The 27500-nt window shown below is 39.8% G+C and overlaps 4 protein-coding genes across 4 annotated transcripts in view; 2 read left to right on the top strand and 2 right to left on the bottom strand.

Moving 5' to 3' along the window:
* Nucleotides 1–27500, top strand: part of grm8b (glutamate receptor, metabotropic 8b) — a 589884-nt gene that overhangs the window by 208996 nt on the left and 353388 nt on the right. The gene's annotated exons all lie outside the window — the stretch shown is intronic.
* The window catches only part of LOC146986482 (uncharacterized), a gene marked incomplete at its 5' end in the record, with an annotated part of 532005 nt that overhangs the window by 341629 nt on the left and 162876 nt on the right, over nucleotides 1–27500 (bottom strand). The window lies entirely within an intron of this gene.
* On the top strand, nucleotides 13715–16288 carry LOC146986488 (uncharacterized). The gene is made up of 8 exons (XM_085780240.1): nucleotides 13715–14016; nucleotides 14163–14208; nucleotides 14299–14390; nucleotides 14492–14602; nucleotides 15123–15399; nucleotides 15486–15669; nucleotides 15886–15927; nucleotides 16074–16288. Exons 1-7 carry the CDS (start codon nucleotides 13715–13717, stop codon nucleotides 15894–15896), a joined length of 1023 nt encoding a protein of 340 aa, XP_085636366.1. The 3' UTR covers nucleotides 15897–15927; nucleotides 16074–16288.
* On the bottom strand, nucleotides 18251–22913 carry LOC146986487 (G2/M phase-specific E3 ubiquitin-protein ligase-like). Its single transcript, XM_085780369.1, has 8 exons — nucleotides 22861–22913; nucleotides 21440–21645; nucleotides 21249–21345; nucleotides 20145–20301; nucleotides 19950–20047; nucleotides 19552–19696; nucleotides 18867–18991; nucleotides 18251–18545 (listed from the first exon to the last, which is right to left on the bottom strand). Exons 1-8 carry the CDS (start codon nucleotides 22911–22913, stop codon nucleotides 18251–18253), a joined length of 1176 nt encoding a protein of 391 aa, XP_085636495.1.

Raw genomic sequence — 27500 nt, 5'->3', positions numbered from 1 at the left:
GAAGCTCCTGAGTCCGTTTTTCTAGAATATCGTAATATAACGATTCTTACAGTTCAGTCTCCTCCTCCTCCTGCTCCTCCTCTCTCTCCTCCTCCTCCTCCTCCCCCTCCTCATCCTCCTCCTCCTCTTCCTCCTCCTCCTCCTCCTCCTCCTCCTCCTCCTCATACATCTGACTGTCGTCTGCGTAACGATGAAAAGCGGCGCCATGCTTTCTCAGGACGGAGCCCAGGGGCAATAAACACCAAGAAGAAAGCAGCGGCGCTAAAATGGATCCTCGCTGCCCCAGTCCTCAGCGGTGCTCAAAGTTCAAAGTTATCTTTATTGTCCCAGTTGGGAAATTGATTTGCAGCCAGGATGTCCACAATACATAAAAACATACAATACCAATAAATACACATGAAACACACACACACAGAGCAATCAACCTCTGTTAGGAAAAACAGCCCATAGAGCAACACATAACAACACATAACAACACATAGCAACACATAACAACACATAACGACACATAACAACACATAACAACACATAGAACACACAGAACACATAACAACACATAGAGCAACACATAGCAACACATAACAACACATAACAACACATAACAACACATAGCAACACATAACAACACATAACAACACATAGTGGGCAGAGTAATTAACTTCCAAGTGCATACAGAGACAAAGTGCATTCAGGTGCATTCAAACGAGGTGAGATAAAACAGACTGTGTGGTCAAGACAGCTGTCAATCATCTCACTGTTTAACACTGTTCAGCATCATGAGAGCAGAAGGAACAAATGAAGACCTGTATATCTATTTGTCCTGATAGAGGGCGCCCTTCACCTCCGACCTGAAGGTAACGGAAGATCTCACTTTGGCACCAGGGATGCTTCAGGATTCGGCATTTTTTGTACACTGTTCTTCTACTTGTTAATAAACTTATTTTTTGAACACAAGTGAAGACGTGTCGGCGGTGATCCCTTCTTTTCATCAACACATCGATATACCACACCGACAGAGGAGGTACACCTGAGCCACGAGGACCAGCGGGGCTGTTGTGCAGCGCGTGCAGGGCGGCGCGAGCCCCGGTAACCAGTCCGGCCGCCCCCCCACTTTGTTGGTGAGGAAAGAGGAGCGGTGTCTCCTCGGGTCTAGCTCCCCATCGCACACACACACCGATCAGGTTCGATTCCCTGGTGCCACCGCCGGGTGAAGCCATGGTCGCTCACATGTGTCGGTGCAGAGCCAGAGGTCCGTCACCAAAATACCTCCGCCCCCACAGACAGGACAACGGGGAGTGAACGTCTTATAAATAAAATACAACCACACGACTGCACACATGCCTTAGAGATATAATGTATGAACATGTTCCAGGTATTAAAATACACTTTTAAATGCAACACGGTGGTTAAAATAATGTAAAGTTAAGTTTGTACACATCTGTGAACGAGGAAGAGAAAGGTTCCGACCGGAAACTTCTTCTTTTTTTTTTTTTCCCTATGAGCTTTATTGAAAACATCGTACATACAAAGGGATGTACAGAGAACAGGGTTGTACATACAATCAAACATGAAACATCAGGTGCTCCAATATGTATCAATAAACATCAATAATAAATAAATCAAAATAAAATCTGGTTGTTTTAAGCAATAGGCCTATTAGAAAACATAAAATCATGGAAAAAATAACATATGTTATGGTAGCCTATAGAAGAAAAGGAAAAAAAGGGAAATAGAATGTGTCAGCTTTATTCCACTTCTTTATTCTTTGAAAAATCTCTCATAAATATCTATGGATGTGATGCTTTGTTTAGTGTCAATTAGTGTAAGGGATTTCATGTACTCTTTGAACTTATGCAAGAAACTTCTGAAGTTGGGTGAGGTTTTGGAGTGTTTACATTTACAGTATGTATGTGAAATTTGCCATACAAAATGAATAAGTTTATAATAAAGGTGATGTCCTTTTCTTCCGACCGGAAACTTCACGAACAGAATAATAATAAACAGTGACATCATTTCCGTTTCACGTATGATTTTTTATTTTTTTTTGTTCAAAACTTTGTTTCACATTACAAAAACTGTTTTTCAAAATAAAATGCAATCTGTAAAGCATATCTATATTATACGCCAGGGGGAATTTACAAGTTTACAAAAAAATGTTCAAGTTTTCATATATATTGAAAGTCTTAATCACTTTCTGGTTGCTTGAAAATTTGATGGAGGTTATGTATTGCTTGAGCTCACCGGTAAAAGAAGGTTTTTTTTTTAATGAACTTACATTTGTGAATATGACACTTTGCCATTAAAATAATAAGGTTGATAATAAAAGTTATGTTGGCTTTTTCCTTGTTTTTTTTTCAGGTCAGGGAGCCCAAACAGTAGTACATTCCTCCAAAACAAAATAAAATCACCATCAACATTGATAGCAACAAAATTACAAATATCACTCCATAGTTTTTCACATGTGAATTAAAAAACTAAACCTGACAGTTCTTGCGTTTATTCATAATCTCTTGTTCGACAACACATTCACTGTAAAACCATGAAAAAAAACATCCTTTTATTGTAATTTGCAAAAATAAACACTTTCATTTTAAAATGTGTCTGAGCCTGACACCTAAATAATATTTATCTTTTCATGTTGTTGTTGTTGTTGTTTTAGCTGCTCTGCAATGATATTCTGATGTGTTATGACTACATGTTGAGTCTTGAAAGAGCAAATATTGAAAAAAAAAAGAAAAAAACGTACAGGAAATTATGTACATATGTGTGATAAGTTATAAAACAAAGGCTATGGTTTCTTCTGTAAATCATACTTATCAATAATACTAAATAGTTTAATTAAATGGAATCTTTCTTTTTAATAAGACTGAGGGCGAAAAGAAGAAATTCGTTATAAAACATGTATTTTGGTCTTTTGCTGTGTTTTGTTGTGCACGACAAGTGGATGTGGCAGTAGGCTACTAACAGTAACACAGTAAAAATACTTAATGTATTTACAGCACAACAATAAAAGTAGTTTCTGGAGACAGTATCAGAGTAAAAGTACTTCTTACAAGGTATCACAGTGAATACTATAATATAGGAGCAGAGTAAACGTTTCTATAATGACAGTATCACAGTAAAAGTATTTAGTTAGGAGTTAGTGGAGTAAAAGTACTTCCTGTACTTGAGTGACAGGTGAAGCTCATTGTTCCTGTTTGACTCAACACCTTTACCTGTGACTGGATCACTGATGATTGACACATTGAAGCTGCTGCAGCGTTTTCTGAGTCTGTGATGTCATAGATGATGTCATGCGTGATGATGTCACATCCTGACAGGTTCACCTGCTGCACTTTACACTTTATTTCACTCCCACAGTCTCACCAGCTGTGGAAACAGATACAGATCAGTCACACAACAGTGTATCTAGTCGAAAGTCTGGACTCTTCACTAGATCATGAAGCTGCTGCAGAGCTGAAGAGCTCAGCTTGTTGCTGTAGCTCAGGTAGTATCTTCCTTTCAGGTTCAGTTCTCTCAGGTGGGAGGGGTTGGACTTCAGAGCTGAGACCAGAGAAGAACAGCTGATGTCTGACAAACTGCAGCGCTCCAATCTAAATAAAGAATAAAAGAAGATAAAATGAAGATCACACACACACACACACACACACACACACACACACACACACACACACACACACACACACACACACACAGCTGTAGTGATCAGGTCATTGATTATTGATCAGACTGAGTGAAATGAGCTGAAAGTGAAGAGTCATTGTCAGTGTGAGAGAAGAACAACTGGAAACATGAGACAACAACTATTTCAAACGTTTCATTCATGACATCAAAGTCAATGATTCAAGTTCTGAGTGAAGATCAATCAGGTTCAGTTGTGGATCAAAGATCTAAGATCTACAACAGTAACAGTCAGTGAACTGACCTCAGACTCTCCAGTCTACAGTCTGGACTCTCCAGAAAACCACTCAGATGCTTCACTCCTGAATCCTGCAGCTTGTTGTGGTTCAGGTCCAGGTGTCTCAGGTGGGAGGGGTTGGACTTCAGAGCTGAGCCCAGAGAAGAACAGCTGATCTCTGACAAACTGCACCACTCCAATCTGAATGAAGAATAAAAGCAGTGAGTTGAGGACAAAGCTCCTTGTTGACAGCGTTCAGTGTCTCATCATCTGTTCAGAGCTGAAGAAGCTTCAGAAAGAACAAGTTTAGAAAAGCAAAGTCCAACAGCTGAAGCAACAGGAAGCAGGTTAAGCCTCAAGAAAGAGGTGGAGCCAGCAGCTATTGATTATAGATCAGTTATTGTCTGTTACATCACATGTGTTTCTGTGGTGAAAGAAGGTGAAACATGAAGAGAAACAGAGACTGGACTAAAAACAAGTGAGGTGCAGTCAGGGCTTTGATTTATTCACTTCATCTAAAGTTGGATTCTTTTGGACTTTCAGATAACTTTACTACAAGTTCAATGTGTCAGAATGTGGTGATTTTCATGGTCTAATAAAAGCCAGTAAACAGAGCTAGCTTCTGTCCAGGCAGCAGCTGCACAAACCACTCAGCCATGTGTAGTATTACAGAGCAAAGGCCCAGAGCTGCTCTGCCTCTTCTGTCAGTACGGTGTGTATGTGGCTGTTTGCACATGTGCAGTAAGTTCCCACAGAGAGTTCACATGGAGGTGAAGAGGCACAACGCTACGCTGCCTCTTAACTTAACTGCACCGTGTCTGAGCTGCACTTGTGTTCACATTGCCTTGGTGAATGGTCAACACACAGACGTGTCCCCTGGCTTTTTAGCCTCCAGCAGTTTAGCAGCTAATTCAACTGCAGTGATGCTCCACTGGAGAGGTGAACACCTTAATGAGCTTTCATCTGAAGAACAACAGCAGCTTTTATCTGACGGGAGACCAACGCCTGAGCTACGGTGGCTAACAGTTAGCAAGTTTTAACCTACTCTCTCTCTGACACTTAGACACTTGTACACACACACACACACACACACACACACACACACACACACACACACACACCCACACACACACACACACACACACACACAGCCCAGGTTGTGTGTCTTATCTGTTGTAAACTTTGTAATAACAGCTCATTGTGTACAGTTAACATCCTTGTTGCTCAGGTCTGAGTGTGGATTGTGTTAAAGGTTTGTTGTGTGATGTGAGCGGTGCTCCAACATGTGATCCTGTTATTGATCTGAGTTGTGTGTTAAAAACAGCTGATGTCAGGACGGCATGGATTGTGGGGAAAAGGTGTTGCACATGTTTAAGACTTGGATCTGTGTAAACCATTGTGCATGAATCCGTTTGTTGTGAGGTTGTTGTGTGATGAGCTGTCTGAGGTGCCGACCCCCCCACAGCCCTGGTCTTGGTCTGTGAGCGCCTGCCTACCCTGTCCTACAGCCTCAGTGTGGATCAGTAGAATATCAGCCTCATGTCTGCAGCTCAGTATCAACACAACTTTCACATCACATTCATCTGAGCACAGAAATAAAACAGAGTCTGACCTCAGAGTCTCCAGTCTACAGTCTGGACTCTCCAGAAAACCACTCAGACCCTTCACTCCTGAGTCCTGCAGCTTGTTGTGGCTCAGGTCCAGTTCTCTCAGGTGGGAGGGGTTGGACTTCAGAGCTGAGCCCAGAGAAGAACAGCTGATCTCTGACAAACTGCAGCTCTTCAATCTGAATAAAGAATAAGAGAAGAAGATGAAATGATTGATGATTGATCAGATGTGTCCTGATCAATGATCAGTGTGTAAATGAGTAGAGGGACTTTGTCCTTGTGTTGTTGTGGATCATCATCATGTGGCCTTCTACACACATCATCCACATGTAAGCACAGATTCATCAGCTGCTGCTGACCTCAGATCAGTCTGTCAATATACAATCAATATCTGATCAATACCTGTTGGACTAAACACTGACTACAACTACAACTCTGATGCAGACTTAACTGGATCAAAGACACACACACACACACACACATACATACACACACACACACACACACACACACGCACACACACACACACACACACACACACACACACAAAGTGAAGAGTCATTGTCAGTGTGAGAGAAGAACAAGTGGAAACATGAGACAACAACTATTTCAAACGTCCTTCATTCATGACATCAAAGTCAATGATTCAAGTTCTGAGTGAAGATCAATCAGGTTCAGTTGTGGATCAAAGATCTAAGATCTACAACAGTAACAGTCAGTGAACTGACCTCAGAGTCTCCAGTCTACAGTCTGGACTCTCCAGAAAACCACTCAGACCCTTCACTCCTGAATCCTGCAGCTTGTTCCAGGTCAGGTCAAGTTCTCTCAGGTGGGAGGGGTTGGACTTCAGAGCTGAGCCCAGAGAAGAACAGCTGATCTCTGACAAACTGCAGTGCTCCAATCTGAATAAAGAATAAAAGCAGTGAGTTGAGGACAAAGCTCCTTGTTGACAGCGTTCAGTGTCTCATCATCTGTTCAGAGCTGAAGAAGCTTCAGGTCCAGAGGCTGTGGACACAGTCACAGTGGCTCAGGAGAAACTGTCCACTGTGTGAAGCTGACCTCTGACCCCTCACTGACAGTGGAGTCATGTGACCAGAGCCTGCTTCACAGGCTCCAGGGTGAAACTGCCTTCAGCCGTCGACTTCCAGGCTGCGCAGCCTCGGAGGCTGCACTATGGGCTGCACAAGCGCCACCCTCAACCGCAAGCGGCAAAGCGGAGTGATTCAACCGAGCGGCAACCTAAACAAACTGCTAAGCAACACTGCAAACTGCTTTAGCTAGATATTTAAGCTGTTTGATCCGACAAATACAAGCAAGAGCTAGATTTTCACTACAAATCATTATAGCTAACCGAGCCTATACAGAGTATTTTTGTAAATAAACTGGTTAGTTGAGCTTAATTGCAAGTGCTAACGTGAGCTTAGCTAACTTTGTTTGTTTGTTGATACAAAAGGCATCAGCATGAAAGGCTGATGGCAGAGATTCCTTGCAGGCTGGCCATAATGCTATGATAATTTATCATTATTCAGTCATCTGCCTTCAAGGCTGATTGTAGAAGCTAGTGCCTTGCAGGGTGATTATTAAGTTAATGCAGATTTCACATTGCATATATTTTCATTATTGCCTTAGCTGCCTTCAAGGCTGATTGTAGAAGCTAGCGCCTTGCAGGCTGATTATTATGCTGCAGATTTCACATTTCATTATTGCCTTTGCTGCCTTCAAGGCTGATCGTAGAAACCAGTGCCTTGCAGGCTGATTATTATGCTAATGCAGATTTCACATTGCATATATTTTCATTATTGCCTTTGTTGCCTTCAAGGCTGATTGTAGACACTAGTGCCTTGCAGGCTGATTATTTGGCTATATTGTATCCTTGAAGCCTTGAAGGCTGCTGACTGAATAATGACAATTATACAATATGAAATTATCCTTAGCCTAATAATCAGCCTGCAAAGCACTAATTTCTACAATCAGCCTTGAAGGCAGCTAAGGCAATGTAAATATATGCCATGTGAAATCTGCATTAACCTAATAACCAGCCTTCAAGGCACTATTTTCTACAATCAGCCTTGAGGGCAGCAAAGGCAATAATTAAATGTGAAATCTGCATTAGCCTAATAATCAGCCTGCAAGGCACTACGTAGTTTCTACAATCAGCCTTGAAGGCAGCAAAGGCAATAATGAAATGTGAAATCTGCAGCATAATAATCAGCCTGCAAGGCACTGGTTTCTACAATCAGCCTTGAAGGCAGCTAAGGCAATAATGAAAATATATGCAATGTGAAATCTGCATTAACCTAATAATCAGCCTGCAAGGCAGCTTCTACAATCAGCCTTGAAGGCAAATGACTGAATAATGATAAATTATCATAGCATTATGGCCAGCCTGCAAGAAATCTCTGCTATCAGCCTTTCATGCTGATGCCAAAAGTTAGTTAAGATCACGTTAGCACTTCGAGCAGCTCAACTAACCAGTTTATTTACAAAAATACTCTGAAAATCTAGCTCTTTTTGTATTTGTCAAATCAAACAGCTTAAATATCTAGCTAAAGCAGTTTGCAGTGTTGCTAAGCAGTTTGTTTAGGTTGCCGCTCGGTTGAATCACTCCGCTTTGCCGCTTGCGGTTGAGGGTGGCGCTTGTGCAGCCCATAGTGCAGCCTCCCAGGCTGCGCAGCCTGGAAGTCAACAGCTGAAGGAAGTTTCACCCTGGAGCGCTTCACAGACACTGTGGACAGGAAGTAAACTCCTTTAATGTCATGTGACCATGAGCTGAAGCTTCCTTCCTGCGGAGCCCATTGTTGATGTTCATGAGCCTCAGTGTCTCCACAGTGGGATCATCAAACCAACACTGTTCTCTGAGCTACATGACTTTAACCTGACCTCTCACACTGGGAAGCTGCTTTGACCTTTGACCCTGAACCAAGAAAAGAGGGAAAACTCAGATCTACATCACATCTGCTGCTTCAGCTACAGTGGTGATCCAGCTGTTCTGTTAGCAGCTTCATCTGAGAGCAGCTCATCATCATCATCATCATCATCATCATCATCATCATCATCATCATCATCATCATCATCATCATCATCATCATCATCACCACCACCACACTGACCTCTGAGTGACCTCTGACCCTTCACCTTCTACCAGCTGCAGTAACATGGAGTCACAATCAGTCGCTGCTTCAAACTGAACTTCACACATTTGAACTGAACACAGACAAAAGTCCAACAGGTCCAGTCAGTGAACTCACCTCAGAGTCTCCAGTCTACAGTTTGGACTCTCCAGTCCAGCACACACAACCTTCACTGATGAATCACTCTGGTTGTTTCCACTCAGGTCCAGTTCTGTCAGGTGGGAGGAGTTGGACTTCAGAGCTGAGGCCACGACTTCACAGAGATTCTCTGAGAGTTTACAATCAACAAGTCTGTGAAGAGAGAAAATATCAAATGTGTCAGAATCAAACCAGATGAAAGCTGCAGTAAAAACACAGTTGATGCAACTGATGATGTGATGAACATCTGAGCTTCAGCTCATCTTCTCTGACTGAGTTTGACAGGACACAAATGTGTGTGTGTGTATGTGTGTGTGTGTGTGTGTGTGTGTGTGTGTGTGTGTGTGTGTGTGTATCAGAGTAAAATAAGAATTAGTACCCTAATAAAAGACAACAACAACAACAGTGACCCACAGTAAAGAAGCGAGATGCCAGAACCAAGATCAGTGGGTTATGCTTGCTATACATTTTCTGCATTTAAAGGGATAGTTCAGCTTTTTTGAAGAGGGATTGTCTGAGCTACAAATGTCCATTAAGTATAATATCTGCAGTAGAAAGAACTCTGCCCCGCCTATCAGCTGTTGGGATCAGCGGTGTGTGGAAGAGGCGGAGTGATACAACACATTTTGGAGCCTGCCCGTGTGGAAGAATACTGGGTGAGTTGGTTAGTTCCAGATAAACTAACTTTGTTCCGACCAACTGATGCATTGTAAATGTTTTCTTTCTATCGTACCATTGAACTGGTGTATTAATTTGAGACAGAACTTTTCATAGGCAGCGAAAATACACTGATTAATTGTTCCTCATTGTCAGTCGTTTACTGCCTGTGTCTCGGTGCAGCATGATGCGCCAGTGTTTCTCAGTGGGGGAGGCAGAGACCTTTCTACTGCAGATAGTAAACTTAGTGGCCATTTGTACCTCGTACAACCCCACTCAAAAAATGCAGGACTATCCCTTTAATATTCTTCTCCTCTCGATCCAGGCGCCTTCGTCCAAAGGCAGGTGTGTGGCTGATCCAGCTGTTCTGTTAGCAGCTTCATCTGAGAGCCAGCTCATCATCATCATCATCATCACCATCATCATCATCATCATCATCATCATCATCATCATCATCATCATCATCATCATCATCATCATCATCATCATCATCACCACACTGACCTCTGAGTGACCTCTGACCCTCCACCTTCTACCAGCTGCAGTAACATGGAGTCACAATCAGTCGCTGCTTCAAACTGAACTTCACACATTTGAACTGAACACAGACAAAAGTCCAACAGGTCCAGTCAGTGAACTCACCTCAGAGTCTCCAGTCGACAGTTTGGACTCTCCAGTCCAGCACACACAACCTTCACTGATGAATCACTCAGGTCGGTGGTTTCACTCAGGTCCAGTTCTGTCAGGTGGGAGGGGTTGGACTTCAGAGCTGAGGCCACGACTTCACAGAGACTCTCTGAGAGTTTACAACCAACAAGTCTGTGAAGAGAGAAAATATCAAATGTGTCAGAATCAAATCAGATGAAAGCTGCAGTAAAAACACAGTTGATGCATCTGATGACAGGACGTGGTGATGTGATGAACATCTGGCTGAGTTTTACAGGACACAATGATCCATGTGTGTGTGTGTGTGTGTGTCAGAGTAAAATAAGTACTAGTACCCTAATAAAAGACAACAACAACATCAGCACCAACCAGTGACCCACAGTAAAGAAATGAGATGCCAGAATCAAGAACCAAGATCAGTGGGTTATGCTTGCTATACATTTTGTGCATTTAAAGGGATATTTCAGCTTTTTTGAAGAGGGGTTGTCTGAGCTACAAATGCCCATTAAGTATAATATCTACAGAAGGGTCTCTGCTCTTATGGAGGTAGATTTGTGTCTTTATTATTCAATCAAAAAAAAGGTTGCTTCAATCAAAAAATATATTTTCAATCAAAAAAACCCGTTTCAATCAAAGAAAAAAAGTGTTTGAATGCAAAAATATATTTGAGACTCAAAAAAATGCATTTGAACACTATTTTTTTTTGCTTGAAAATGTTTTTTTTTGATAGAAGTGAAGGTTTTTTTGTTTGAAGCAACTTTTTTGATTGAAGTATTGTTGTTTTGTGTTTGGGCCATATTATGGGTAGGACATTTGTGTCTTTATAATTCAATCAAAAAAGAAGTTGCTTCAAACAAACAAAAAATATTTTCAATAAAAAAATCACTTCAATCAAAAAATAAACCTTTTCAATCATAGAAAAAAATTTTTTGAATGCAAAAAAATATTTGAGACTCAAAAAATTGCACTTGAACACTTTTTTTTTGATTGAAAATGTTTTCTTTGATTGAAGTAATCTTTTTTGTGTTTGGACCATGTTATGGGTAGGACATTTGTGTCTTAATTATTCAATCCCAAAAAAGTTGCTTCAATCAAAAAAAAAACATTTTCAATCAAAAAAAAATATTTTCAATCAAAGAAAAAACTGTTTAAATGCAAAAAAAAAAAAAAATCATTTGAAGTGTTTTTTTTTTTGATTGAACTTTCTTTTTTTTTGAATGAAGTGAAAAAAGTTTTGAAGTCGTTTTTTTTTTGAATCATTTTGACACAAACGTACCGCAGTGGGCGGGTGCTTCCCCATTGGTCAGACATGTTTGAGTGACAAGTGTCTACACCAACGACGTCTTTCTGACAAGCAAGTCATGGTCGCCACTCGCCAGCGAGCCAGGAAGCAGTGGTGGAGTTGTTGGTAAGTAGATAAAACCGTATTAAAATGATTGGTGTCACGTTATTAGCCTACTCTGTTTGATATTTCGATTAAACATACAGCTTGCTAACTTAGCTCACGTTGACTAATTTGTGTGATGGTGTTAGATATCTGACGCCTCATATTGTCAGGCAGGCTAGCAGGGTGCGCTAACGGCTAATTGAATTGTTTATTTCACTTAAGTAACGTTACAGAGGCTTGCTATGTGCTAGTGCTATATTGTGTTATAATACGTAACGTCATTAGTGGTCAAACAACAGTCCACAGGCCAACTGTTGCCACAGCGCTGCCTGTTTAGCAGCAACAGGTCATGCAGAGCCTGAGTCTATCTTCTCACACAGCCCACAGGATTACAGCTATTTGACCGTCCCGCTCTCTCTCTCGCTCACGGGTAGTGGTCTCCCCACCATCACACATACAGGCAGTCAAATGCTCGCAGACACAGAGGCAGATGCTGTTATTTTGAGAGCGGGGCTTACATATGCCGTCCCGTACGGAAAATAATGTTGCATACCACCGGTAACATGAATATATATTCCGTTGCTCGGTGCGCAAACTAGCTGTGTCAGGCATTATTTATAAGTAGCCTAATGTCCCGCACAACTCCACATGGAAAACTGGCAGTTCAATGAAGTGATGCTTATTGTCTGACATAGTGTACAAGTAGTTACTAGCTTAAAGTATTGTGCCAATAATGATCCTTCTGGTAAATTTGGCATTCAGTTGAGACACAAAAGCTCTTAGTTTAATGAAAATCCTTGGAAAGAAGACAAGATGGTTTGTTTAATTAGTATTCATTTATTTAGATTTCTAATATCATATAGTATTGTCCTGTCAACCCATTACAAGTCTTGCCTTATTCAGTGTTGATTTATTGACATGTTTATGTAAGATGTTTTATTAGAAGGTGTGTGAGTGAAAGTTGTCTGAAGTTGTATTTTTCTATTTTATTGCAATGCTGATTGATAATGTAGGACTCTGGTCCTGGCTTGGCCTAAGTTTTGGTGTCTCTAGGTGCTGTGCTCTGTAGGCATGACACATTAATTTCTTTATGTGATGTGTCTTTATGTCTTTATTTTTTGCATCAAATTATTTGAAGTATTGATAAGCAGTATTGATATCGATACAGGTATTGCTGCACTCTCAATTATAACTGCTCAATAGTGTCGTATGGTTACTTTTATTATACAAGCCATCAATTTTGATGGCTTGTTAGTGTAACCGTTAAGCATAATGGCATTAATGCTATATATAGCGTACACTTAGCCAGATATTTTTTATTTTGTTTTGTTTTTTTTAAAGTAGCTAACTAGCTAAAGCCTTAAGTAGCTGAAATTAAGTTGTCTCGTGTCTCTGTCTGCAGCAACACACACACACACACACACACACACACACACAGACAACGATAGCTACCTACATTAACTGCAACATCTTTCCAGGCAGCAGATGGACTAATTGTTTTTCCTGTTGATCAAATTATGTTTTTTTAGGCCAAGAACTCCACTAAAACTTTTTGGAACAGGATTGCTTAATAAAGGTAAGAATGGATGGGTAGATTTTATTTATGGTTTTGCTCTTTTTATGTGTCTGGTGTATTGTAGGTCATAACCATTTTCACAACAGCCATCTTTTCTCCCTCCCATTTAGAAAGACCAATACTACACATCACCTCTGCTGCTGATTCTCCATTTTGGGGTTGTGCTCCCCATTATCTATTGCAGGTAATGCACTGACTATCTCATACAAGTACACTTATACATGAATTTCAAAATTGCTCCTCTTATAATGCTAAATTTTAATTTGCAGGCATCCGATGGCACAACAGCTCTTACTGAGGTTAAGGGATAGGTTGGTTTCTGTCATCAATAGAGTACCCATTGATTTTGAGTACCTCCTGTTTGTGTGCACTCAAGAGTTGCAGTTTATTCAAGCTGGCACACAATACATGGATATTCCCGCAGAGCTGGCTGATGGTCTGCAACAGTTGACTTTAGTGCTCAGTTCACATCTGTCACAGAATCCTGTTCCTCCACTATTTAATGATGTAGCCACCACTTGTTGGAGTGGGAATGTAGGACGGCCAGAACTACAAATGAGTCGTGACACACTACAGACGTTGCTGGATACCTCTTTACCTCTAGTTCATTTAGTAGAAATGCATGGCATTTCACGGTCAACCCTTTACAGAAGAATGAAGGACCACAACATGTCAGTGAGGGCATGCTATTCTGTAATTTCTGATGAAGAATTAGACCAGAAAGTCAGGGCTATTAAGGCAAGGATGCCGCATGCAGGCTACAGAATGGTCAAAGGAAGTCTCCAAGCAATGGGCCTTCGTCTTCAATGGAAAAGAGTGAGGCTGTCTTTGCAGCGTATAGATGGTGCAGGTATCATTGCCAGGATGATCCAGCTTCGTTGCATTGCTCGACGAAGCTACTCTGTCCCTGCTCCCCTGTCTCTCGTCCATGTTGATACAAATCATAAACTGATAAGGTAAATTAATGTCTTGTCTGGCAGAACTTATTTTACGTTTGTATGACGTTGCTTGTTGACCAATTTACTGTGTTGTATGATGTGGGAGTTCTACATACATGTAATACACAATGAATTATATATTTTTTCAAATGCATTTTTTAAAGGTATAACATCGTCATCTTTGGAGGAATAGATGGATTTTCCAGGAAGGTAGATATTTTATTTTCTATTCATTCACAACATATTTACCCTTATGAACAACTCCAAAACATACATGGTATGCGTCTACCTCTTTCATAGATTTTGTATCTGGACGCAGCAGCTAACAACAAAGCAGCAACTGCTTTTGGCTTCTTCATGGAGGGTGTTCAGAGAAATGGATGGCCCTCAAGGTATATATTCAAATTGCAGGAGAAATAAAAGAACGACGTGCTGCTGTACATTATGAAGTTATGTCATATATGGGGGGGAAAAGCATTTGCTTTTCTTTCAGAGTGAGAGCTGATCAAGGGGTGGAAAATGTCGACATAGCCAGGTGCATGTTTACTGTCCGAGGAACAGGCCGTGGAAGCTTTATTGCAGGCAAAAGTGTCCATAACCAGAGGTAATTAAATGAACTTGTCGCATCTACACTTGACATCTGCTTTTTTGATAATCCTTCTCAGAGTGGAGGAGTAAGCAGTGCTCTGCTGCTTAGCAACAATAGACCATTTTTTATAGCAGCTCCTTTGAGAGAACTGAAGGTAAACTTGTATTGTATTAATGTGACTAACAGGAAGCATTAATTACATTATCAATTTGTGTCAATCATGTGTCAGTCTGACCGGATGTTGGTTTACCCTCTTCTGTCAAGATGGCTGCTTTCAACAAGCTCCATGGTATGCTGGTTATAGTTGGCAGTCATCTTTTACATTGAACAGTGGTCACAAACCTTGGCACAGATTTCAGCTTGCTCTCTCCTATACTCTCCATTCCTGATTGAAATTTCCTGGTGTGAACTGGCGGACACACACACACCGGCATAAAAGTGGCTGCACCACTTAAAAGCCATAAATGCCATTTACTTATGAACAGACAGCACCAGTGTTTCTTATTCTAACCATTGTCTGTCTGCCTTTTTTCAGGGTGGAACGCTTATGGAGAGATGTTTGGAATTCTGTAACATCAAAGTACTACAACGCACTACACAGCTTGGAAGAAGAGGGCTTCATTGATCTGTCTAATGCGATCCACCTCTTCTGTGTGCAATATGTGTTCGTACCTCGTCTGCGGTCAGATCTACAGCATTTCACAGACAGTTGGAACAACCACCCGATCCGCACAGAGGCAAACCTTACACCTCAACAGATGTGGAACATTGGAATGCTCCAAGCACCTGTGCCTGAGCCAAATTATGCAGAGGTGGGCATGTAATACTTGATTGGCATGGCAGTTTTTCCCTTAAGCACTTTGTCTATTATCATTAATTTGTTTGTTGGGCCATGCAGCTGCAGCACATAGACCATCAGGAGGAGGTATCTGAAGACACTGACCATGGGATTGTTGTTCCTTACATTCCATCCCCCCTGTCTGCAGAGAATCTTGCTCTGCTGCAACATGAAGTGAATCCTAACTCTGACTCCTTATCCTTTGGTCAGGATATATACCTGCGTGCTCTTCAATTTGTAATGAGTGAGTGACGCTCCACACTATTAAGTGCTTAATGATTATAGCAAACATGTTTTGAAACAATACAAATACACAGCTAATCATTTCAATGTTATGATTAAAAAAGGGGCACTAAGAAAATGTCTTTACTTTTTACAAATTCCTAGAAATAAATTTTAAACATATTTTTCTAAATGCGTTCCAAAAACCAACCCAACCTTTGTATGTTGAAACCCACAGCCCATGCGTAAATGGACAGACACCACTCAGCTTTGAATGAAGGTAACTAACACATGGTTACTCACATACACCATGAAACGTTACACTACAGGCATTTAAGTATTTTCTGTCAATGTCCAAAATTTAACCTATATATAATAATCTAAAAACCTGATTACTATAACATATAAAACTATTTGTTCTGCTAGACCCCTCCCCCTTTCAACAGCATAAAGAGCAACAGTATAACCCACTGCAGCCCTAACACGCCTGGGGCTGCATGATGGATCACTACACCACCTTACAGATCACCTCCACAAGTTCATCAATGTCCTCTTCTGCCTCCCCGGCTTCCTGTTCCTGTTAAAGAAGTCCTACACCACTTCCTCCACCGACCGAATGAGGTCTTAAAAGTATTTTGAGGTCTATAAAAAGTCTTATAAAAGGTATTGAAATAAACTTTTGCATTCCTGCATATACCCCGTATAATAAGTTTGAAAATACATTTTAAATATGAAATGTTATTGCATGTCTGTTATATTGATTTATACGTGAATTTTTGAAATGTGAAGCAGTTGGAAAACATGTTTTTAAAAATTGTTTATGTTATTGCTAGTAGTTTTATTTTTGTTGTTCATAATAGCACAGTATTTGGAAGTGGTCATTTTTGATCAACAATGAATACGTCCAAGGATCTTTAAACCCTAAAATGATAACTAGTGTTGGTCTTTCATTTCCACATTGTGATGTTTCCCCAAACCATATTTTATTTGCCATAAATCAGAAAGATAATGTATGGAATGTGTGTTGTGGAGCTCTCAAAGCTGCTGATCCTGCTGCTGCTAGCTGTCCATATGAGAAAAACATTCATAAATTATGATTAAATGATAATTAGAGCATTAAAACATAATCTTCAGGAAATGGTGATTTTGAGGAAAACTTGCAATGATGTAACAGAATATGTTTCATATAAAATGTAAAATTGTTTCATATAAAATTCCCATATAAATATGTAATTATACAGCAGGGGAATAAACGTAAGGTGACAGCACAAACAGCTGGTTTTACTGAACATTTGTTTTATATAAAGATTTTTAATTATCTGTTTTCGGTAAGTAGAATCATAACAATATGTAGGTCGAAACAAAATCCCTCTCTGATCAGCTGTGTACACATGATGATACAGATCAACCTGACACGTAAGGGGCTCTTCAATTCAGTGGTGCAGTGGTAGCACACGTCTCTCAGCTGGGACATGTGAGTTCAAGTCTCAATCTTTGCATTTTCCTTCTGTCGCTTCCACGTCGATTTGCCGGCGTTTAATCATCTGTTTGAAAAACGACCTAAGAAAAACTTTCATTTCAGCCCCTCTATTGCCTCAAATAGACGACAGGATGAACCTAACTCCAAGCGACGCTGAAGTTAGGTTCCGATTCGTCAGCTTCCGATTCAACCCGATTCGGTTCGTAATGTACAACATTAATCAGACGTGAGAAAGACATCAAAATGTTTGCTGGGTAATCATATCTGTATGTACACACATCTCTAAACATGAAAAATGCATAAACAGAAGGAGCATCAGACCCTCGCATCCTGACGAGAACCACTTTAATTCAAATTATTTTATTGCTGGAACAAAATACAGAACATTAATGACCTTACAGTAGATCCTGAATCGTCCTGCCGCCACATAGGAAGATTTGAATAGCCTAATCAATTAAGTTTGCTGCCTGCTTGTTGTGTGTAAAAACGATCGGTGAAAAATACAGTATATTCAATATAACAAGAATATTTAAAATGAACATTATCATATGACAATGAATTACATTATCGGCTCAAATAATAATAATTATTATTCTTATTATTAACAACAATTCTTATTATAGTAACAAAAGACTATAACTTTAACAAGATTTTTAACACCTCTATGGCACTTTCTGGTCTCTTCAGTGGTCAACACCTAATGTCAAATGTCAGACTTATACCCACCCTTCTCTGGGAAACAAGCAGAAATGCAAAGAAATACATCCCTCTTTAAATTTTGCTTTGTATAATTTTGAGCACAGTGTATCAGACACATGAGAGCAATAGCAACTGTCCAAACATTCAGAGCTTTTGAGTGTGTTGCCAATTGAAATTCTGCTGTCATGTTATCAGTTTCTGCTTGTTTCCCAGAGAAGGAGGGGGTGTCAATGCTGGTATACCATTAATTGTACAGTATATTTCAGAACGTTTCTATATGCAAGACTGATTGCAAGAAAATAACAGAACACCCAGCAGACAACAGGAGACATTTTGCAGGAGTGGTGATTACTAGTAGTCTGAGAAGATCAGGGTTGAACTAAAATTAACTGACTAAACACATCAGGTTTAGTAAAACAAAAAGTTAAACTCTATCAAACCTGGAACCATATCGGATTGCAATTTCAAGGTTGGACTTAAATGCATCACCATCTTTCAGATGTGCTGTGGGGAATGTTATAGTGGTGCTGCATGCACTCACGACAGGGTAGCACACTGTGTGCTTTGGCATGCGTTCAAGACAAGTGTGATCGAACAGGACTGTGATTTTGAAATTCTCCCTTTCTGAGACCAGCATGTGTCTGTGAGCCTGCCCCGTGAGCCACTGCATCACTCGAGGAACCGAGAGCGGTGCTCCATTGTCTTCTTCATCAGGCTGACTGGTGTCCCCATCTTTAGTTAAGCATAGTCAAATGCAAGAAAATGGTGAAAAAGTTTCATATTCAGTTTGATGGATGACATTGACATTGGTGCAGCTCAGTTGATTTGAAAGCAAAACGTGATTTTAGAAAAATTACCAAAAGCGGGGGGGAGTAAGCTGCACTAGTAGAACAAGCATAAATTGCACAGATTGTAGGTCGCTCATGTAGCGTACCCAGACTCCCCACAATGTCTGTGATTTACTTGCATATGACCTTAAACCAGCTGCTGTAGACATGGAGTAGCTCTGCTACCAACATGTAAAAATGTAATGCCAATACATACCCTCCAGCTCGAGAAGGAAATCTTGAAAGAAGTTCAGTATCTGCGTCTCTGTCCTTTGTTTTACTGAACCTGTCTCGCTCATCACTGGAGCCAGGCTGGAGATGATGTAATGTGAATCAACCTTGAAACATAAAGTACATTGGGCTGGTTAGTTTGGATTGCATCTTAGAAGTCAAGACAGACAAGAGCATAGCTAAAACCAATTATATTTAGCACACCAAACAGTATGAGACGTGATATTTAAGTGGGAGTCATCATCATGCATTTCAGACAAACGGAAAGTCACTTGCCGTTAGATCACGAGTAAAATAGTGGGGCGAGGAAATAATGAACCACTTTAAATTGAACAGTAGAGTTATTATAGGTCGGAACCACCAATCAAAACAAAATCCCACTCCATAAATTGTCTAAGAGGGGGACTAAAATGGCTGTCTCTCAACTGAAGGTAACACAGAAAGCCATCTCCAAGTGTGGGGTGTGAGACAGGTTTTGGACTGGTTTTGGACTTAGGCATTCATGTTACTATTTTATAAATGTGGATTCTATATGCAGATTTTTATTTTACTGTGTAAAGCACTTTTAATCACTTTGTGCTTAAAATTTGCTATTTCAATACAGTTGCCTTGCCTTAGGCTCGTTAGCAAGACTGTGTTTTATGAGCACCCGTCTTGTTTATTTTACCTTGTCATCATCCCCAATCACGAAAAGATTCCGACATTCCTTGGGTTTCCTTTGCATGACTGACAGTAGTTGGTAGAGTTCAAGGCCTTCTTGCAGTTGTTGAAGCATTGGTGTACGCTTCGTGGTGGCATGTAGCAAAACAGCTCTAACAAAAAGATAGACATTGGACATTAACTTTAGTGCCTATCTTACTGCAGACTTTTTGAAAATATTGCTGAATCCCAGATTTATGTGTCAAACGATTGTACGCAAGGTTTAAGCACAGATTTGTGCGTATGCACTGGCTGTGAATGAGGCCCAATGACTTTAACTTGTCATCTGTAGACCATGGTTGGCTCACTGCACCTTGGTAAAAATCCATGAAACGTTTGGTGAGCTATAGAAAAAACAATGCATACCTTACTATGCTGTCTTTGTGCTCCAAGGTGATGGGGCCCGTATATCCACAGTTAAGAATTTCCTCTGTGTACTGTGTCACGTCAGTTGCATTTTCAATCTGAAAGGCATATTTTCCAAACATAACTTCCAGAAAAAATATTTTTCACACAAGACTTTCATAATGGGAAGGATATGCGCTTGAGATTTCAACACACCATTTCGATTAATGTGGACAACTCTGCATCATGCACATTTTCTTTTGTGATGTCCTTCAGTGTCCCGGTCACCAGATACTGGTAACACCACTCTTGAAGAAAGCTTGGAGGCGGTCCACCTTGGCCAAGGCTCACTGCAAATATTTCACCAGCAACTCTGGATATAAGAGGGGGAAATAAAAAAGTGATGCTATGACAAAATTATGTATTGACCTCCCTGTTCATTCACACCATTACCATGGATATATTTTTTTCCTCTATTATCTAAAAACTATGCTAGAGAAAGTTGCTTGTTGAAAATACTTCCATGTGAGTATATTCCTCCAGCAACAAGAGTCAGTTTGCCATTTAGGCCAACATCCTCTGTTTACCCCATGTGGTGAAGGCTGAAGGAATATAATTTAAATATGAAAGTGAATATTTAGGTTAATTGTGACTAATTTATCAATCCATCCCAAAGATCACATTCTTCAGACTAAAACCACCTTGTGAGATCACAGTGACCTTAACCTTTGAACTCCAAAATCTAATTAGTTCAGAGTCCAACTGGACCTTCTGGCCACATATAATCAAATTCTGCCAAGCTGTTTGTCCTGAGATATCCAGTTACAAAGAGTAGGAAGTACTACACAAGTCCTTGCTTGTGTTGTAGGAACTCTCAATGTACGTCGCTTTGGATAAAAGCGTCTGCTAAATGACATCGTAACATTGTACTAAGCCGGATAAGACAAATACAATGCACGAGGTGAAAATATAAATTCATTCCTATGTACCCAAGTCCCTGTGACATACCAGCATCATGTCAGGGGGGTGCACTTGTACACCAAGGTGCCTCACGTTACAGAATCAGGAGATAAGTTCCTGGCTGGAATGGCCAGGAGCCAATATTTGGAATGGTTACTTACTATGTACCCAAAGTCACAGAGTCAAAGTGTCTTAAGACAAGATATGTAGAGGTGTACCACGAGCAATATCTTTTTAATGTAGTCTATTCCTCTAGCAGTGAGTAGTTGTACACACCATTATAGTATACACCATTGTGTAAATGCAAGTAAATAAGTAATACTGTTGATTAATATGAGAATATGAATAAGAGTAACAAACTTAAAATAGTTTTTGTCCAGGTCAGTGATGGAGTATTTTGGGATCTTCCCCTTCTTCCCCCCTTCAAAGAGGCGCGTCTCTATCCCAGCAACCATCTCTGTGGACATAAACAAACCAGAGAACAGCCTCAGTCACAGGGTTTTATTGTTGATTTGGAAGTATTACACACTTGTGACTGGCTTACTACTTACCAGACAGGAACTCCTTCCTTAATGCCCCAGTGTCGATGCCAGCTTCTCCTATGAAGGTAATTTTCAGTTTGTTCGCTGGGCCTCCAGTCTTCTGGCGCTGCCAAAGCTTTAGACCTCTCTCCAGCATGTTGTCCCTCGAGACACAAATGTTGAAGGTCTTCCCCGTCTCAACTTTTGAGTCAACCCAACGCAGAACATCTTCTTCACTGTTAAAATAAATTATTACATCTTAAAAATCTAAAGATATTTTGGCAGCAAAATCAAAGTTTCAAGATCCCTTTTCTTTTTTTTTTACCATGAGATGTCATCTATTGGATCTTGTGTTGGTTCTTGCAGATCATGGGGACTTTCAGGTCCAGCATCTGGGCTCCATACAGGACTACAACTAAGAATGGAAGTTACAATGAATTCCATCTAATCACAGCAAACTAAAAAATGTGATGTTATTATATGCAAAGGACATACACCACTTGTCTGTTTTATTTATTTATTTTTTTACTCTTAAGCACATTGAGTCTGCACCTGTCGCACGAAATGTGCTATATAAATAAATGTGACTTGACTTACCTTGTTCCACAGATACTGGCGTGGAACTCAATGTCCTGGCTTGGGAAGTATTTGTTGCATATCGGGCATTTTGTCTTACTTTGCTAAATGGGAAGATGTATGGACAGGATTAGTTCCAATTTTTATAGCAACCCTCTCAGCATAAATGGTAAATAGTAAATGTTCATTTGATCATTTATGGTTTCACTCAAAATCAGGAGTAATAAAAATATAAAACATTATATTATTATTGCAATAAATATTATTCTGTCCTACATAGAACCATACCTTGTTCGATGGTGGCACATCTAAAGTCGCAGGAACAGAAGAATCAAGCTCCTCATCTTCTTGCTGAAAATGCAGCCAAACAATGTGTCAGATAACTAGATAACACTCTGATTGACAGTTGTCAGTCATTTAACATTTAAACAGGCCAAGAGTTGTTTAATCTAAACAGCAAAATTAATTTTTTTTAAACCAGGTTTTCTTATAGTTATGGTTATTTTCACTCAGACTTTTGTGGATGCTTAATCAGACACTCGGCTTTGATATAATATATGTATTTTTAATATTCAAATTCATGTTTCCAGGGGCTTTTTTAATTTATTATGACTACACTTTATTTTCTCATAATGATGTTTCTGTATATCTTATGCCAATAACAGACATAGATGATAACAATTAGAGAAGAAAAAAAACACTAAAAAAAACACCATTTCGATTTTGGGACAGTTTACATTCACTTCGGGATGGTTGAGACCGTTTTTCAGGAATGTCCAGGGACAGTTTTAAAAAAAGTTAGTCTGGAGGCCTGGTGGCAACATTCACCTTTCACTTGCATTAAGTGGAAAAATGTGACAAGAAAGGCGTCTCACCTCTGAATCACAAAGAGCTGTCCAAGACGTCCCTTCACAATCACCTTGCACATGAAGGGCTAGCATTTGCAATGGCATGACCATTTTGCACTGTGTGCATGTAGCCTTTGGCATGAGACTGAACTCTGGAGCATCCACTGGCAGTGGTGTCAGATCAATCTTCTCTTGGAGAGGAGCAATATATAACATAAACTTCCCTCCTGCGGAGGCGCTTCTAAGAACAGAGCCAGTGTATCCCTCTGACTCTAAGGCGACAGCGGTCATTCTCCTCCTTCCATGTCCACCTGCAAATTCAAGTTTTATGGGAATTAAAAGTAGTGCCAACCAAGTATATTAACATCAGTGTGCTGAGCATGGCATTCAGCCAGTGTAAGTTGACCCATTCATGGCATACTTGTAAGTGAAAAATAATGACATGAGGAAAAGTATTATCGACTGTAATGATAATGAAATCGAGGACAAAAAGTTAAAACGTGCACAATCAGGTGTTCTGCATTATAATAATCTACAATGTCATGTTTCAGAAAAATATATTAGATGTTTTTATGTTTAGATACGAGCCTCTATGACATCTCTTCTTGAGTTAAGCTCTAACATTATTCACTAAATTTCCCATATCTCCTTGCGGCAAGTTTGGTTATCACATTATGATCACTGTACACATGGATGTGCCCACTTAAAAAAAAAAAAAAAAAACTGTCAAGTCAGTATTTTCGAACAGCTTATTTTGGGAAACTCTGGAAACTCCTTTTGAACTCGGAAAAGCCTTGTGTAGTGCAGGGCTCCACACTATTTAAAGATTCTATTCAAATAGCCTTATGTTAATCTAATGTCTTGTTTAACATACCAGCTGCTTTGTATAGAAGCCATCCTCCTTCAAGACTTGCCATTTTCGGGTAGGTGCTCTCCAGTAAAGTGGACAACTACAGTAATAAAGACAGAACATTTCAGGAAGGTATATCTGTAAAAATCGATCGTGGAGAAGGCAATGATAGAGGAGGTAGGGGGAGATAAAGAAAGATGCTGCTCCTCACCTCTTCATGGCTTAAGTCTTTAGTGATCGAGAGAGTCCTCTTTCCCAGCCCTGCCTGTAGTAGCTCCAGTTCATCTTGTGTGGTCGGGGTTGTTTCTGCTTTGTCACTCAATAAGAAAAAAGCCATGTCAAATCCTTTCCATGGTTTATGTTTCTTGTCTCTGTGTTTGTCTGCAGATTTTCTTTTGAAAAATCCAGGGAATGATCTGCAAAAAAGTAAAAAAATGTGAGACCCTTGTTTGTAAAATAGATTTGTAATATTTTACAAAAAGGGGTCAGTAAAAAATGAAATTTGCATGGGATGGCTGTGTATGTGGAATAACATTTCACAAATCCCCTACAACCTGCATGTCATGACTCGGTCCATGTTATAGTTCTGTTTCCTGTGTCATCTTGTTGTATTGACTTCTCCTCTCGTTTCAGATTCCCCTTCCCTCCTCGTGTGGTTTCGTCCTCCTCCTTGATTGTCTGTCCCCACCCTCAATACTTTCACCTGTTCTGTGTGTGTGTATATATAGTCCCTGTGTTTCCCCTGTCCGTTGCCAGTTCGTCTTTTTGTCCCCGTGCGTTACTTCATAGCCTTTATTGCTCTGTAGTATTTTCTAGTTCCTTGGTATTGACCCCTGCCTGTGTTCTGGTTGACCTCGCCTTTGCCTGATCCCTGTCTGGTTTGTTTGCCCCCGCTGATGGATTACTTGTGTACCGAACCTGTTTTTCCAGTAAAGACTGTTACCCTGCCTAACGCTGTGTTTGAGTCGTGCATTTGAGTCAAGACTATTGTTGCTACACCCTCAGCTCTGATACCGCATGGCTGACTTGAAAAATAAATGCACTACTGCTGGCTGGCTACACTACCTGGACATCTCGTTTTGTACAGTTGAAGGAGTAGGCATGTCCTGACTCCTCTGCCTGGGTTCTTCTATGGTGCGATTAAGCACTGACAGAAAAGTCTGCGCAGCGGCAGTGGCTGCCTGCTTGTCATACTGGGATGAGAGATTAGATCCTAAGTTAACCACTGTTATCAACAATAACACCATCAATCACTTTAGATGAAGCAGGTAGAGTCTAAAAAGACTAATAATTTTTTTTTTTTTTTTAAAAGATTAAAAAGTGTGAATCCAGTCAACAGCAAGTGGAGTGTAACCTGAGTATGTGATAATCGCCTTGCCATGAAGACATGCACAAGAGGTGATGTGTAGTATTGGTCTTTCTAAATGGGAGGGAGAAAAGATGGCTGTTGTGAAAATGGTTATGACCTACAATACACCAGACACATAAAAAGAGCAAAACCATAAATAAAATCTACCCATCCATTCTTACCTTTATTAAGCAATCCTGTTCCAAAAAGTTTTAGTGGAGTTCTTGGCCTAAAAAAACATAATTTGATCAACAGGAAAAACAATTAGTCCATCTGCTGCCTGGAAAGATGTTGCAGTTAATGTAGGTAGCTATCGTTGTCTGTGTGTGTGTGTGTGTGTGTGTGTGTTGCTGCAGACAGAGACACGAGACAACTTAATTTCAGCTACTTAAGGCTTTAGCTAGTTAGCTACTTTAAAAAAAACAAAACAAAATAAAAAATATCTGGCTAAGTGTACGCTATATATAGCATTAATGCCATTATGCTTAACGGTTACACTAACAAGCCATCAAAATTGATGGCTTGTATAATAAAAGTAACCATACGACACTATTGAGCAGTTATAATTGAGAGTGCAGCAATACCTGTATCGATATCAATACTGCTTATCAATACTTCAAATAATTTGATGCAAAAAATAAAGTATCACATAAAGAAATTAATGTGTCATGCCTACAGAGCACAGCACCTAGAGACACCAAAACTTAGGCCAAGCCAGGACCAGAGTCCTACATTATCAATCAGCATTGCAATAAAATAGAAAAATACAACTTCAGACAACTTTCACTCACACACCTTCTAATAAAACATCTTAAATAAACATGTCAATAAATCAACACTGAATAAGGCAAGACTTGTAATGGGTTGACAGGACAATACTATATGATATTAGAAATCTAAATAAATGAATACTAATTAAACAAACCATCTTGTCTTCTTTTCCAAGGATTTTCATTAAACTAAGAGCTTTTGTGTCTCAACTGAATGCCAAATTTACCAGAAGGATCATTATTGGCACAATACTTTAAGCTAGTAACTACTTGTACACTATGTCAGACAATAAGCATCACTTCATTGAACTGCCAGTTTTCCATGTGGAGTTGTGCGGGACATTAGGCTACTTATAAATAATGCCTGACACAGCTAGTTTGCGCACCGAGCAACGGAATATATATTCATGTTACCGGTGGTATGCAACATTATTTTCCGTACGGGACGGCATATGTAAGCCCCGCTCTCAAAATAACAGCATCTGCCTCTGTGTCTGCGAGCATTTGACTGCCTGTATGTGTGATGGTGGGGAGACCACTACCCGTGAGCGAGAGAGAGAGCGGGACGGTCAAATAGCTGTAATCCTGTGGGCTGTGTGAGAAGATAGACTCAGGCTCTGCATGACCTGTTGCTGCTAAACAGGCAGCGCTGTGGGCAACAGTTGGCCTGTGGACTGTTGTTTGACCACTAATGACGTTACGTATTATAACACAATATAGCACTAGCACATAGCAAGCCTCTGTAACGTTACTTAAGTGAAATAAACAATTCAATTAGCCGTTAGCGCACCCTGCTAGCCTGCCTGACAATATGAGGCGTCAGATATCTAACACCATCACACAAATTAGTCAACGTGAGCTAAGTTAGCAAGCTGTATGTTTAATCGAAATATCAAACAGAGTAGGCTAATAACGTGACACCAATCATTTTAATACGGTTTTATCTACTTACCAACAACTCCACCACTGCTTCCTGGCTCGCTGGCGAGTGGCGACCATGACTTGCTTGTCAGAAAGACGTCGTTGGTGTAGACACTTGTCACTCAAACATGTCTGACCAATGGGGAAGCACCCGCCCACTGCGGTACGTTTGTGTCAAAATGATTCAAAAAAAAAACGACTTCAAAACTTTTTTCACTTCATTCAAAAAAAAAAGAAAGTTCAATCAAAAAAAAAAACACTTCAAATGATTTTTTTTTTTTTTGCATTTAAACAGTTTTTTCTTTGATTGAAAATATTTTTTTTTGATTGAAAATGTTTTTTTTTTGATTGAAGCAACTTTTTTGGGATTGAATAATTAAGACACAAATGTCCTACCCATAACATGGTCCAAACACAAAAAAGATTACTTCAATCAAAGAAAACATTTTCAATCAAAAAAAAAGTGTTCAAGTGCAATTTTTTGAGTCTCAAATATTTTTTTGCATTCAAAAAATTTTTTTCTATGATTGAAAAGGTTTATTTTTTGATTGAAGTGATTTTTTTATTGAAAATATTTTTTGTTTGTTTGAAGCAACTTCTTTTTTGATTGAATTATAAAGACACAAATGTCCTACCCATAATATGGCCCAAACACAAAACAACAATACTTCAATCAAAAAAGTTGCTTCAAACAAAAAAACCTTCACTTCTATCAAAAAAAACATTTTCAAGCAAAAAAAAATAGTGTTCAAATGCATTTTTTTGAGTCTCAAATATA

This window comes from Trachurus japonicus, chromosome 6, assembly GCF_045865225.1.
Source record: "Trachurus japonicus isolate A0001 chromosome 6, Traja_1.0".
NCBI lineage: Eukaryota > Metazoa > Chordata > Actinopteri > Carangiformes > Carangidae > Trachurus > Trachurus japonicus.
Note: the sequence above shows the minus strand (reverse complement) of the source record. Positions and strands in the feature narration are given on the sequence as shown.

Excerpts from the sequence above, each read along its gene's own strand:
- LOC146986488 (XM_085780240.1), top strand. The coding sequence starts at position 13,715 with ATGAAGGACCACAACATGTCAGTGAGGGCATGCTATTCTGTAATTTCT. Across the intron at positions 14,209-14,298 it reads TAGATGGATTTTCCAGGAAG|ATTTTGTATCTGGACGCAGC; the intron begins GTAGATATTTTA and ends CCTCTTTCATAG. Across the intron at positions 14,391-14,491 it reads AGAAATGGATGGCCCTCAAG|AGTGAGAGCTGATCAAGGGG; the intron begins GTATATATTCAA and ends CTTTTCTTTCAG.
- LOC146986487 (XM_085780369.1), bottom strand. The coding sequence starts at position 22,913 with ATGTGCAAGGTGATTGTGAAGGGACGTCTTGGACAGCTCTTTGTGATT. Across the intron at positions 21,346-21,439 it reads AAGGAAGGAGTTCCTGTCTG|AGATGGTTGCTGGGATAGAG; the intron begins GTAAGTAGTAAG and ends TTATGTCCACAG. Across the intron at positions 19,697-19,949 it reads CACAAAGACAGCATAGTAAG|AGCTGTTTTGCTACATGCCA; the intron begins GTATGCATTGTT and ends TCTTTTTGTTAG.